General features: G+C 43.4%; 1 protein-coding gene across 1 annotated transcript in view; it reads right to left on the bottom strand.

Annotated features, from left to right (window-relative positions):
• Window positions 1-1,441: 1,441 nt before the first annotated feature.
• The window catches only part of LOC146831407 (transthyretin-like), a 37,803-nt gene continuing 24,633 nt past the window's right edge, over window positions 1,442-14,611 (bottom strand). The window contains exon 4 of the mRNA XM_085605708.1: window positions 1,442-1,713. Coding sequence (XP_085461834.1) covers window positions 1,606-1,713 — 108 coding nt within the window. The 3' untranslated portion in view covers window positions 1,442-1,605. The remainder of the gene's footprint in view (window positions 1,714-14,611) is intronic.

Below are 14,611 nucleotides of genomic sequence, written 5' to 3' on the forward strand. Positions count from 1 at the left end.
TTTTAGAAGACCTCTACTGGAGTTTTTACTATGCTGACACCTTGTAGCATTCCTATCCCTCCCTGAGACTTTTCATTCTGAACCATCCTCATTATAAACTTAGAGCCCTGGTTAGATTACTTTAGAATCTATTCATGTTGGAAAAGAAGGCTTTGAATTTGTTTAAGGGACATCAATTTCAGTTTTTTCACTATTTGTAGCCTTGAGGTTGCACTTATTGCCTATCTAATGCTACTAAAACTGAAAGTACTTCACCAACACACTTCCTTTTGGAATTCGGTATCTTTATGGTGCTTGATTTGCATTTATTTGAATTACTAGTTCACTTGCAATAAGCCCACTTAACTTTAGCCATTGATTCCTGGTCCTTATTGTGTAGCTAAATGGGATGCACGAATTTAAATTGTTTTGTGAAATGCTACCTCCTTTTGCCTCTCAGTCAACCAGAACGATTTATTAGATGGGAATGGTAACCGTGTTCCAATGCGCCATCACTGTTTTGTTCCATTTGGACAGTGAAAGTTCTATTTTTATCCAGTAGAATGTGTGGTCAAAGCATTCAGCCATGTTAGTCCAGTTTCTTGGTCGCTGTTTTGGCACATGCCGATGTGGGTGGGGGTTACCAGCACACACTTGGAATTAGATGTGGTGACTGTCTAATACAGTAGATAAAAAGTTGGAAACAGCAGAACTTAGAAGCAGTTTGAACCTGACATTTATTCGCGTCTAGTAAACACCTAGGGGTATATCAGCAACAACCGGCGATAATTATCGCTAAGCGCACTTAGTGCTAGGATATTTATCGCCGGCTAGCGTGGATTTTTATTGCTGATATTGCGTGCTATTAGCAACGCTTATCTCAAAAGCGATAAAAATCCTAGCACTAACTGCCAAACGTGTGATTATCGCTGGAAATCCAGCGATAATCCCACAGAGTTTGGCGATAGCTTGCTGATAGGGCCTCACATACTTAGCCATGATATCCGCCTTCAATAGGATATCATGGCTAAGTCAGTTTCAAACCAGGTGTAAGGAAAGTAGCGATAACAGAGGTTATCGCTACTTTTCTTGTCGCTATGCTGCTTTGCGTGAGGCTTGATAATAAGAGAAATGTCGCTTAGCGACATTTTTCCCGTTATCCTAGGGAGGAACGCCCACTTTGCATCTCATTAGAGATGCAAAGATGGGCGTTAAGGGAAATGGAGATAAGGCAAGCTTTCACGCAATAGCGTGACCTTGCTGATGAGGCGATAAAATTATCGCCGCTTTTCGTCCGAAAACGGACGCAAAAGCAGCGATAATTTTTTTGCGCCTGCTTGCTGATATGCCCCTTAGTTTGCAGAAAATTCAGTCATTCATTACATGACACACTCAACAGTGTATTCCACAATTGTCATAATTTGTTAATCCTGCTGTAAGCCACACAAAACAAGGGACTCGATCAAAATTGAAGACAACTTTTATATTTGATACACATTTTAACGAAACTTGAAGTACGAGAAATGAGTTTGCACAGAACAAACAAGCCATACCAGTCATAAAACACACCAAAAAGTCATACACTGAGATTAAAAAAGTAGGTACATTTGCAATGTGATGCATAACTTAATTTACTGGCTCGCTAACTACTGCACTGATTGTCTGTGAATAAGGGCTGAGAAGAGCAGCAATGACGTAGTTGCGGCGTACAACTTGATTAGCCTTGAAGATCACCTGGAAAAGAAGCAGAAAGTGACATTAAAGGACAAACAAATTCAAGGTAAGCGAAAAAATATGTGAAATGCTTCGTAGCTGCACCCCAAGCACGGTCCTATCCGTGGGTTATCATCTTAAATATAAATCGCATTCTTAGTGCAACAATCATTTTCCAGACATTTCTGGCAATAGTTTCCTTATTTCATATTCTTTACTTCTGTTCTGCATGTTTGCAACATTTAATGGCATTTTTTAAATTAATTGTTGTGCCTAATTTTTTATTAGTTGAATAAAACAGTTGCCGGGCCTAGATGTGGACATTTCCCCACGAATCTTGCTTGAAATCCTGCCCCTTCTCACACATTACCTTCATTTGGGGCATGGTGACTGAAAAACTAACATTGTAATTCGCAAATCCGAACTATCGCACGTTACAATTTCACCACAGAAAGTTTCAGTGCACATGAACAGTATAAAAAACCAATAAAGTCCATTCGGTATAAATTGCAGATTTCCAAGTTACTTACATTTTTTTTAAAAAATAATACATCAACATAACGCAGCAATTTCCCTTTATATTTCTACATTTACGCCCCTTTCATGTCCCTCCTACTTGTGAATCGGAAAGGATCATAAAAGCCTTTTTGTGAATCGCAACAAATTTTCCAACTATTGAAAGAGCTTTTGTACTCTAACAAAAGCTCTTTTGCGATTGCAAACCCTTTGATTTTGTAAATTGCTGGGTGCAATCGTTAAGGGGCTTTATACACGATGCCTAATTTTATTTTATGGAGATACACTCTGCGGGGTGAAATGAGTCAGCAGACACATGAACCTGAAGTCCACATCTAGCACAGTAAACACTTGGGGAACAAACTAATGGAACAAGACACATAGGACAAACAAAGTAGAAATGTATATATGAAACAAACCAAGATTATCGTCTCAGACGTTAACAATGCAAATGTTAGTGCAATAGTGCAGTAAACTATTGGGTAGCCCACCACTGGGGCCCAAATCCATGGTATCCCCCACTCCATTAGCTTGTAGTTGTTCATGCTAGTGATCACATTTGTGACCGTTGTGGTCCAATATAGTTTCCTTGAAATACGAGATTCATCTGCTGTAGATTGTAAGGTATAGGGCCACCTGCTGTGTTTGAGTTCCTGGGCATTTGTGCGAGTTGACCGGGGCAATCCAGTCCCTCGTCAACAAAGAAACAACCAAGGTGAACAGCAGAGCCAGAGATGTTGCACAGGCCTTATTGATGAAGTGAGGAAGGTTTTAAAGTGAGATCCTTGCTATCTGAAAAGGTTCTGGAGGGCAGGAGATGAGGTGCAAGAAAGGGTGATACTTTCAGGAAGGTGCCATGATTGAAGCTTGAGTTATAAGCATTCTGAATGTGAGGGTAACCTTGTGGTAGGTCTCTGTCCTTCCTAGAAAGTTCACCAGATGCCTTCTCTGGAGAACTTCACCTAGGTGGAAAGTCATTCTTCGGTGGCCGCTAGAGTTGAAGAGTAACAAGTACTTGGAGAATTCACCTGCCATGAGAGGTCTGCTCCTGGGACAACTTGGGGCATGGCATGTGGTAGGGTTTGACCGTGCCTTATAATACACAGAAGAAAATCTCTTCAAATCTTCAGATACACTATGAGTGGAAGCCAGTACAGGAATGTATTGATAAGCTTTTCTCTCCCCAGGGATGCCTGTCAGCCGTAACAACCAGTCCTTAGGAAAGACAGACCATAAATCCAATGGGAGTCTATACATCACCCTATTCTTCCAGTGCCTTAAAAAAATACAGTAAATCAGCAGAATACCTCATTCCATTTTGTGGCCCGGGCCTTTAACAAGGGAGCAGACCTTAAATGGCAGGTAGAGACAGCTATGGTGGGCTCTAAGGCTATTAGAACCTTCTACCCTAGAGGGCAAAACCTTCTCATTTATAAAAACAAAGGCCTCTCTGGCCTGTGGAGGTTGACATCCCCTCAGGCCCTGAGAGGCCTTTGTTCAAAGCAAAAGCTGTGAAATAAAATAAACATTGAAATGTTACTCTACGGGGTTCTACCAGCCCTTAGAAGCCCGGAGAACTCCATTGTCTTCAATGTTATAATTAGTATTATGTTAAGAAACTTTCAACAGGGATACTAGTGCTAAACAGCTGTTTGTAACTTGTACTCATTGGGTTCTCTCAGCATTATTACTAAACATACACTGCACATTAGTTCTATAGCACAGAACTTATCACATGTAACCATAACATGATTAGAAAGGCCCACGCATTTTTGGCAAGATAAAATAGTAAGACTAGGAGTCATCTGACTGCAAGAGAAAGTTCTGAGGTACTCTTGAATAAGTAAGTGTAGGTAGTTAGCTTGTAAGGTAATGGGTTGTATAGGTTAGCTAAAAGGATGGAAAGGTGCACACTGCCAGACCTTGGAAGGGTGCGTAGTGGCTAGTAGGTGATGAGACCAAAAGGAGTAGTTATGGAGCAGAAAGAATTGCTTTATGTAAGATAGAGGCTGACAGGCCACTAAGAAGTTTGATAACTAGGGAGAGAAATTTGAATACATCCTGCATTTCATACATAAGCAGATCTATGGAAGAAGTGGAGAGATTGAAGGTTTTCAAAGTAGAATTAATTTTCCTAGGGAAATGAGTATAGTGGAGATCGAGGAATATGTTGCAGCTGTTGACAAGTTTGGTGATAGCTATGACTTAGCTCAGAGTTTTTGCTGAGTGGGGAAGGGGTATCACTGGGATGAAAGCAGATTTTATTGATGAAGTAAGCGAGGTTCATTTCACTGTCAACGTAAAATTCACGTTTGTGGCCAGAAGAGTTAAGTGTGTTAGTGCATATTGGAAATGAGATGAGAAGCATACAGTTTTTGGAAATGCACAGAACGGAAAAGATGTGGTTTTCATTTCTGGCAGGGATCAGCTGTGGACACCGCATTTGGCTGGCTAATCGCTGTCAGCATTGCAAGGACTAGAGGAGTCGTTTTAACTTGTTGTTATTCAATTCAGCATTATGCCAGAGTCTTTGAGCACTGGAACATAGAATGGGGATTTCAGGAGAATCTTTCTACTCACCGTGCATCCTAAAACATGTCCGTAGCATCGTCTTGAGCTGCCACGGCACTCTGACATCCTTGCACCCATGTGTCACGCTGCGTTTTTTGTGTACGTGTGTCAGAGTGGCAGCCATCTTTCCACTGTAATTGATCTCCAAGCAATGAAGCCTAACTTTACAATGTGGAAATTATTGGACTGTGGCACATAGTTTGCTGGAGCAGGGTCCTCAAGTGCTTCATATATCTGAAACTCAGAGCCTCGCTTCCTGCCTCACCCAAGTCAGATATACATGTAGATCTTGATTACTGGTAGGGCCTGCTGGTACATTATAACATTTTGTAGAGAAACAAAAATGTGTAGAGAAAAAAAAATGTTGCCAACGTGCACTCAGATTTAAACCGTTAGAATCAAATTAAAATTGTCCAAAGTTTTCACACAATAGTGCTTCACTAGCCAGTGCACCGTGTCCGGTGGCCTCAACGTAGCAAATACAAACAAGTGTGCAGGAGGAACCACCCTTCCTGCTGGCAGGAGCACGATTCCAATAACAAAAGGATGTTATCAACTGGTTCAAGCTGAGTTTCCAAGAAATTAACACACTTAAATCAAGTTCATGGTTCCACTTTTGAATGTTTTAATGTTCATTCTGGACATTAGGAACTTGCGATTCAATCCATGGTGACCCATCAATTTCAATCTATGGCATATTCAAGAACCCAATCCCTTTCGGAACGGAACATGACCCTTCATCAGGGGTCACTAAACAAAGCTCTAAAAAATGAAATGGAAACAGAAGACTATTCATCATGCAGTCCACAATATTACGCTTAAAGAATTACCAAAACTGATCTTAAGGAAAAAAGCAAAAATGACGTGCACCAAGTGACTAAATGAGACTTGATTGTGCTGAATTTGATTGAAAAAGTGCTGGTGAAGCGCTGTAACCAAAATTATTAAAAGCGGCAACTGCCGTGTCAACCGTGAGAATCATTCCTGTGACATGATTGTGCTGGATTTTAAGAATAAAGTGCTGGTTGAGTGCTGTAGCCAATATTATCAAAAGCGGCGTCTGCCGTGTCAACCGTGAGAATCATTCCTGTGACCGGCCGATTAACATGCATCGATGAGGGTTACTCAACGATATATCACGGGGTGTGTTTTCAAACATGGACGTTTAGTGTGCGACAACAGAAACTGACCGTCTTTATCAAAATATTCCCTGAGGTCTCTTTGAAAAGTCGGAGGATCTCAAAGACACGTGGGGCGGACACAACAGGGTGAACAATAAATAGGAGGACATCATCCGCATATAATGCAAAACTGTCCTCCAGCATCTCACTACATCTCTAGCCCAGCATCTGGGCATCACAATGGATTATGCAGTTCAAGGGTTCAATGGAGAGAGCAAAGAGGAGCTGGGATAGGGGACACCATAGTCAGGTCCCACGTCGGATCAGTAGTTCACCAGAGATCACAGCATTAACGAGGACGTGGGCTGCAGGTCTCAAATATAGGAGAATCATCAGAATGAGAAACTGGGGGTCAAAGTTCATATGGAGCAGCACCGATTCAAGATACGTCCAATCAACAGAAGCAAAAGCCTTTTCAAATTCGAAAAATAACAAGGTTGCCGCCTCCTTAACATCATTGATAAGAGCAAGGGCCACATGTGCATATTGATGTCTGTGTTAATCAAGGAGATAGGGCAATAATAGGCAGAATTCACCAATGGGTGATCTGATTTAGGGATGACTATTGTCAAAAGATCAAGCTCTGGAGGGAAGGACCCTTGTTTCTCCGCATTTGTATAAAGGTGGAGAAAGTGTGGGGTGACAATGTCTCGAAATGTTAAGTAGTACAAGATTTTAGTTCCTGGATGGCTGCCTGGATCTTGTCTGCAGTGATAGGTGAATCTAGTGTCTTTTGTTGGTGTTGTGTCACATAGGAGAGAGGTATGTCAGATGATAGCGATTGGCCAACTCAGAGGCAGACCGTGGCCAATGGGCGTATATTGTCTCGTAATATTCTGCAAAAACAGTTGTTATTGCCTTTTCAGTTGTAACTGAGGACACTGAGGCATCAGCAGTAGAAGTAATGAGTCAAGAGCTGACATTCCTTTTGGCCAATCTATATAGGAGTGTACTACTCTTATTTCTGATGCCAGGACATGCAGGACTGTTCATTCACGTTGTGAATGCAGGGACTCCAGGTCCCAGCATTCACAACACCTGAGGCGCCTTCATTGCCATGCCCTGTTGACTGGAGGAAGGGGGTGAGACCTGCTGCCTGCTCTACAAGGTGCTGAGAGGTGCCCAATGCATGGGATGCCAGGACTGATCCGTAGGATCTCCATGTCCCATCATTCACAATGCCTGGAGGTGGCGCCTTCATTGCCTCGCCCTTTTGCCTTGAGGAAGGGGAGGAGCCCTGCTGCCCTGCACTATATAGCGCTAAGAGGAGCTCCACTGCACAGGACGCCAGGACTGTTCAGGAGGGACTCCAGGTCCCATCATTCACGACGCCTGGAGGTCCCTTCATTGCTATGCCCTGTTGCCTGGAGGAACGAGAGGAGAACTGATGCCCTGTGCTATATAGCACTGGGAGGTGCCCCGCTGTGCAGGACGTCCTCGGGCGAAGCCCGGGCCCATCTTTTCAGGGCATTTTGCTGGGTAAGTCCATTTGACTTTCATTGTGAGCCTGCTTCACTGTTGCTTTATAACTTCCTGAAACTCAAGCGCTTTCACTGTTGGTCTATTTAGTTTGGGCGCCTTGGTTGTGCAATGAGCAAGCAGAAGCTAAAGGGATCCTAGGACCTTGCCCCCAGAATCACCAGCAGCACCACTCTTGATTCCTTTTTGGCCTGGTCAATGGGAGTAATCTATAAAGAGATGAATTTGGCGGAACATGGGCTGTCCTTGGATACAGAGGAGGGGACTAGCAACCTGCGAGGTGCCCCATCTACCCAATGTGTACACACTGCACTCCAATCCCATCCCTGTGACGAGGATCTCCCCCCCACCTTCTCCGGCTTCCCCAATGTATCCCCTGTGGGCCAGGGACAAACGAATGAGAGTGCCTCACCTGAAGTTCTCAATAACAGAATTTGTCCACCTTTAGCTAAGAGGAAGCCTCAATCGAAGCGCACTGGCACCGCCAAATTTCCAATTCATTTCCAAGGGAAGTGTGATTTCCCTGATCTCTTCTGTTACTTCAAATTCGGACTGGGGTTATATATTTGGTCAACTTAAAGACACCATCACACAGTGTGTTGCTCCACTAGTGGAAAGGCTGCATTATCTAGAGCAGGGATACTCAAAGTACGGCCCGGGGCCCGCATGCGGTCCTCCTAACCTTTAATTACTGCCCCCTGGCGAAGGGCAGTTTTTCATATAACTAGACACTGATCAACACATCATAATTAGTTTATAAGAATTGTCTTCGATAAGAACTGTTTTCATGATGGTCTTTACATGTGGCTAAGCATTATTTTAATTTCAGCAAGATTTACAGGTATGAAGGGAGGTTTTATAGTTTTCCAACAATTTCTTCTCTTTTGAAAAAAGCATGCAAATGTCTATGCAAATCCTGGTGCGGTTACTCACAATCGAATGATGCATTGATTTTCTTTCTGGTGGATACTGAGAGAACATAAGTTAATACAAGATGCTTCCCAACAAACCCCCACCAATCTGCAAAAGGGGCCATAAACAATCTTCCTTACATAATTTACAAGCATTCTAACCACACATATGTATTTAAACACCATAAAAAACATAGTAGAACATTATAATAATGGGAACAAATGCTCTTGAGTTGTTTAGAAAATGTTCTACCAATGTAGTGTTTCAGGTATACGCGGGTCATAAGCCAGCATCATAAAGAGAACTTGACTGATAGTCGCCTTCCAGTAACAGTAAAGAAGAAAATGAGGTGTCCTGGACAACTTATCTTTAGGAACAACTTTAGTTTTAAAGACATCTTGCACAAAACATGTAAAACATGATACACTTTTTTGAGGTTTGCAGAGAGTTAATTTTATTAACATGCATGAGCGTTACTTTGACTTTAATTCTTGGTGCTTGAGAATAGAGCATTGGTGGCAGACAGAAGTCATGTGAAGGCTCAGTTTTCTGCTTCGCGTCCCCCTACGCCCACCTTTTATCACCTCGACCCTCACCCTGCTGGCATCAGTGCAGCCCTCGGGCATGCCACAAACAATACTTTGCAGCCCTCGGGATATGTTTGTGAATACCCATGATCTAGAGTCTGTGGTGTCAGATTTATCCAAGACCATTGTGACTGTTAATGTAGCTATTAACTCTCTCCTCTTTGGAGGCTCTGGCTACTCTGCCACTTCCAACATAACCAGTCATGTGGATAAGCCTCACTGCACAGCCTCCAAATGCCCTGTTCCCAACCACTAATTCTCTCAACAGCCCCGCCTACCACCAGAGGTGAATGCCTCGATATCTACTTGGAGAGGCGGGAGGTCTAACAGCAGTCAGGCTGATGCCTTTGATATTGGATTTGTGGGAAGGGGGTCACCAAACCTGTTAAATGGTTGCCTAGTTTAAACTCATCACTAGATTTACTCATGTTGCAAACTTGGCAGGGTTACCGCATATCAGCTCAAATGACAGTGAATCCACCTCGAAATTGGAAAAAAACATTTGCCACTGGTTGTGTAACAATGCTAATTTCAACATCACTGAATACCTGACCTCTTGTTTGTGCAGAGGGTTGGGTGGGTGGGTCTTGTGTCTAAAACTGTAAAACGGGACTGCATAGTAATTAACTGTAGGTCGCCTACCTTGGCTAGGCGTCTGATCTACAGTTCTGGTCTGCCATCTTCAAGGGACATGGGAATCAATATTCTTCCGCTTGGATTTTTTTATAGGCACTTGCAATCTAAACATTTACTGCCTGTTACCATGAGGTCTCATCCTTTAAAGCAGTCCATTTTACTTACATCAAACAGATTCCTTCCCCTGGCAGATTTAGATCAAAATGATTGACTCCAGACCACCACCACTCTATGCCTCGCCTCCAAGGCCAGCAGGTTAGCTTCTCACCCACTCCCTACACTACCCACTCAGACCATACCCAGATATGATCTAGGAGCAGCCCTAAGAGCTCTCAGCTGGAATGTCACAGGCATTAAGACCAAGCTCCAGGACCTTGAATGGCTTAATTTTGCCACTCAGTATGATGTTGTTATGTTGCAGGAAACCAAGGCTCAAGAGTTGGTTGTCTGGGATGGTGCCGAAAGTCTTATTGTTGTAGCGACCCCTCCCCTGGTCACAGAGCATTTGGTGGATTAGCCACCCTGGTCTGTATCTCTAAGCAACTGAAAGTAGTACCAGTCCCCCTTAGACCTACCAAGAAACAGATCATATGGGTGGTTTTTCTGTGAGTTCCATTTTTTCATAGTAAACTTTTATAACTCAGTTACAGATCCTGGGTGTCAGATTGAGACCCTATTTTAAGAGTTATCCACCTTTGAGGACAGACCCCTTGCACATTTTACATCTTTTAATGTAATATTGGGCTGGGATTTTAATACCAAGCTGTGTGTAAATCACATTGATGTTAACCAGTTTTCGGTTGAAGACCCTTTCTTTTTCATATCTACCTCTGACCATAGGGGGAGCGAGTTACTCAATGCCCTTGGGCATGCAGGCTTATGCAATGTGATGTCCAGGGAGTTAAATTCACCCTCGTTTAACAATCTACTTTTGCCAGTCGGGGCAAGGGGACCTCTATCAATTATGTGTTGACCTCGAAGTCCCTTGTTGGCTTTGTTAGTCCAGGGGTGGTGCATGGAACTTGTTTTAGCGACCATAACACCATAGAAATCAGAGAGGCAGCAATTGCCGACAATAGCCTGGACCATGTTCAGAGCCTCATTGACCTGTCCTCTAAGGATAAGGGACATTGGGTGAAATGGCGCAGTCGTCCAATTCCCACTTTATTTAAAACCTTAGTCAGAACCAATTTAGATCTTATTAAGAAGCCTCTACTGTCTCTTGAATCATCTCCTGCTTCGGTTCTGGAAGCCTTTTCCTGACTAAATAATTCTACCAATGCAATTATGAGGGCGATGTCGGGGCACCGTAAAATTGTTCAATCTAGTTGGTTTAATAAAGCTTGTAGGGTGGCCAATAAACTGCTGCATGAGGCCCTTAATACCAAGCCCCGCATCCAGCATAACATCAAGGTGGCTAGAATGGTTTATAAATAAGCCATCCGTAGGTAGAAAGCAGCTCTCAAAGATGCTTCCTGGGAGTGGCTGATGTCCACCTGCATACTGGGTACTCAGGAGCTTTTGGGCTATAGTCAACAGGAAGCAGCTTTGTGCAGCTGCGCCTGACGACTGGGTGTCCCACTTTCAAAGGGTTTATGCATTTGATAAGGACATGACCCCAGCTATGGATGAGGAGAGCTGCTTATTCCCATTGGAGGTCAGGGAAGACCTTGAGGAGGTACGTGCAGAAATCTGTTCTAGTCCCTCCAAGAAAGCCCCTGGCTTCAGTGGATCTTTACAGAGCAGAGGTCTCTTTTTGGGCCCCTTTTTTAACAAATGCACTAAATGCAGCTGTACAGGTTAGCCTCCCCCTTGTGGAAAACTGCATAGTGCCTCTCTTCAAAAAGGGGAATAGACAAAAGACTACCTGTTACAGACCCATTCACCTCTTAGATTCAGTTGTGAAGGTTGAAGATTGGGTCCAAGCAAATAACATACTCTGCCCAGTACAGTGTGGTTTTTGGGAAGGCAAAGACACACTCGAGCAGTGTGTGAACCTAAACCTAATGATTGAGAAATATGTGGTTGCAAAACAAGGGTCCATTCATCTTGCATTCATGGTCCTGAGTAGTACCTTTGACCGGGTAAATAGTTCAAAAGTTTGGAACAATTTGGAGGTTCTAGGGCTACCTCTCCCACTGGTCAACATTTTAAGAGCTTTGCACATAGACGTGAATGCTTGTGTCAGATATGGCATGGGTGGGGAATGTACAAAATCATTTAGCCTCCCAAAGGGAGTCAGGCAAGGCTGTGTGTTGGCACCCATCCTTTTTCTGTTTTATTTTAATGGCCTTAATCCCTACCTGGCAGCCAATGGTAAAGATGTGTTCAAGGTAAAGTCAGTATGTGTTCCCTCCCTGCTCTACGCTGATGATGCAGTATTACTGTCCCAAACAGCCAACAGCCTTAAAGTGATTGTTGACCTTTTTGTTAGCTTCATGGATGAGCTGCAGCTGGATACCAACATCACTAAAACACATTTTATGGTATGTGGGAAAATCACCAAAAACCATATCCATTGCCATTAGGGGGAAGACGGTTTCCAGGGTGCCTGCATTTTCTTCCCTAGGGTTTACATTTGACCAGCAGAACAATTGGCTTTCTTGCCTATCTAACAGTTGCACACATTTTATCCAAGCTTCTAGTGCTCTATTCAAGTTTTCATCCTCGATAGGGAGTACACCCATTTTGCTCTTTCTCCAAATATATCAAATGAAATGTCTTCCTGTACTGCTATGCGGTGCGGCAATTTAAGTGTGCAGCAACTGTAAGACCACCCAGCAAGAAGAGAACCGTTTTTGCAGAAAACCTCTGGGTTTCGGTCTAAACAGTCCATATCTATTGGCCCATGTTCACGGTAGCAAAGAACCCAAAACCTCAGGATTTCAGCTTTACTTCACAGTATGGGCTCCACTGATCTCAGCCAAGGGTCTAGGACCTGGGAAGGCTGCCCTTCTGGATCAGAAAATTACTCCAGCAAAGGGCAGCAGAGCTCAGGCAGGTCTATTTGCAAGTCCAGTGCAGCAGGTCAGCTCAGCAGTTGCAGGGAGGCTTCTGGAGCTTGTTGTGTCCCCGTTGCTCAAAGCAGGATGGCAACCACCTGACTCTTGGAGTCACTCTTGTAGTCATGGGATCAAGCAGCAAGGCAGCCCTCAAGCAGCAGGGCAGTCATCTGAGGGTACAGGCACGCTTCAAGCAGCAGTCCTCTGAAGTACAAGGCAGTCCTTTTGGGGGTCCTCCACAGGTCCAGAAGTGAACTGAAGAGTTTGTCTGAGGTTCCAATATTTATACTTGGTGTCAGCTCTTAAGTGGGAGAAACTTCTAGACTTCCCTCTACATTTGGTTCTAGAATTTCATTCCTTGTCCTGCCCAGGCTCTAAGATGTGGCGGCTGACAAATGACTGGTGTCAAGTCCTTTGAAAGGGTGCTGAGGCAGCCCCATTGAAATGTAATTGGGGTGGAGAACAACTTTGCTCCTCCCATCCTAGCAGAATGGCCCATCCTGCCAACACCTAGGCCCCTTTTGTCTCACTGGGAGGAATACACAAAGGTCAACTGTCAAATACACCTAGTCATGTAACCCAGGACACAGGCTGCAGGCACCAAATGGTTAGGACAAGAAAATGCCAATTTTCTAAAAGGGCCATTTTCAGAATTAAGACTTAAAATCCGACTTTACCATTAAAGAGAATTTTAAATTACAAACCATGTCAGACCAAACATGACATTTCTACCTGTTCCCAAACAAGAGTTACAACTTATTACTTACAATAAGGTAACCCAATGTTAAACTATGGGAAAGGTAGGCCTCACGGTAGTTAAAAAATAATGTAAGAGTTTTCCACTGGCAGGACATGTAAAAGGTAAATTACATGTCCAACATTTAAAAAAAACTGATCATTCTGCTAGTGGCTGGTTAAGGCCTACCTTAGGGGTGATTTATATGTATTAAAAAGTTAGTTTTAGGCTTGGCAAAAGGGTTATTTTGCTCAGGAGAATTGGCAGTTTAAAACTGCACACAGGCTGCAACTGTTGGCCTGAAACATGTTTTGAAGCGCTACTTAAGTGGGTTGCACAATTTGTGCTACAAGCCCACCAGTAGCATTTAATTTACAGGCCGTGGGGAATACATGTCGTTACTATGCATTCCGTTGCCACGCATGCCTTTACCACGCATGCGTTACAACTGAATGTTTTTTCTACGCATAGCCTTTACCTCGATTTTTCCTTTACCACGCTTTTTCTTTTTTGGGGGGGAGACCCCCCCCCCCAAGCCCCTTTTTTTCTTTTTTTTGCCTTTTTCTCACGTCTTCGCCGACACTAAAAAAGGATTGATGCATTTTTTCGGATGAGGAAGAAGATGTTCCGTGAAGACGTTGCTTGCGTGGTAAAGACGGTCGTGGAAGCAATACGTGTTGTGAAGACGTTTCCGAGGTAAGTGTACCGTTGTAAACGTAATGCGTAGAAAAGCCTTCGTGGTAAAGGCTGTTTCCCGGCCCTAGGTACATATAGTACCACTTTACTGGTGATGTATAACTATACTAAATGTATTCATCAGATGTAGGCCAATTTTACCACACTGGCTAACAGTGGCAAAGTGCGCAACCAGTGTTATAGTGTAGAAAGTCCTAAAGCCAACAAAAACAATTTCCAACAACAGGAGGTGAGTATGCAAAATGTATGGGGAAGACCATATCAAAGACTGTCAAATCTAACAACAGGAAACTGGTTTGTAAACTGTTAACGCTTTGCAATGCAGTGGTCTTTACTAGTTTCCTAAACTGGAGAAAGGTTGTGGCGGTCCTTATGGATACAGGGATGATGTTCGAGATCCCAGGTGCAGTGATGAAAAAGGGCTGCTGCCTTGTTTTTTTTCTTGTTAACACTTTTTAGTCTGAATCCTGTTGTGTACTGGCTGAGGGTGTACAAAAAGTCACAAGAAATGGTGAGGTGTCTGCAAGTTAAAAGGGGGTCCTGGTCATGGTGGTTTTGTAAATGATGGAGCTGGTTTTGAAGATGGTGCAGGATGGCAAGGGG

Source organism: Triturus cristatus, chromosome 5_1, assembly GCF_964204655.1.
Source record: "Triturus cristatus chromosome 5_1, aTriCri1.1, whole genome shotgun sequence".
Lineage (NCBI taxonomy): Eukaryota > Metazoa > Chordata > Amphibia > Caudata > Salamandridae > Triturus > Triturus cristatus.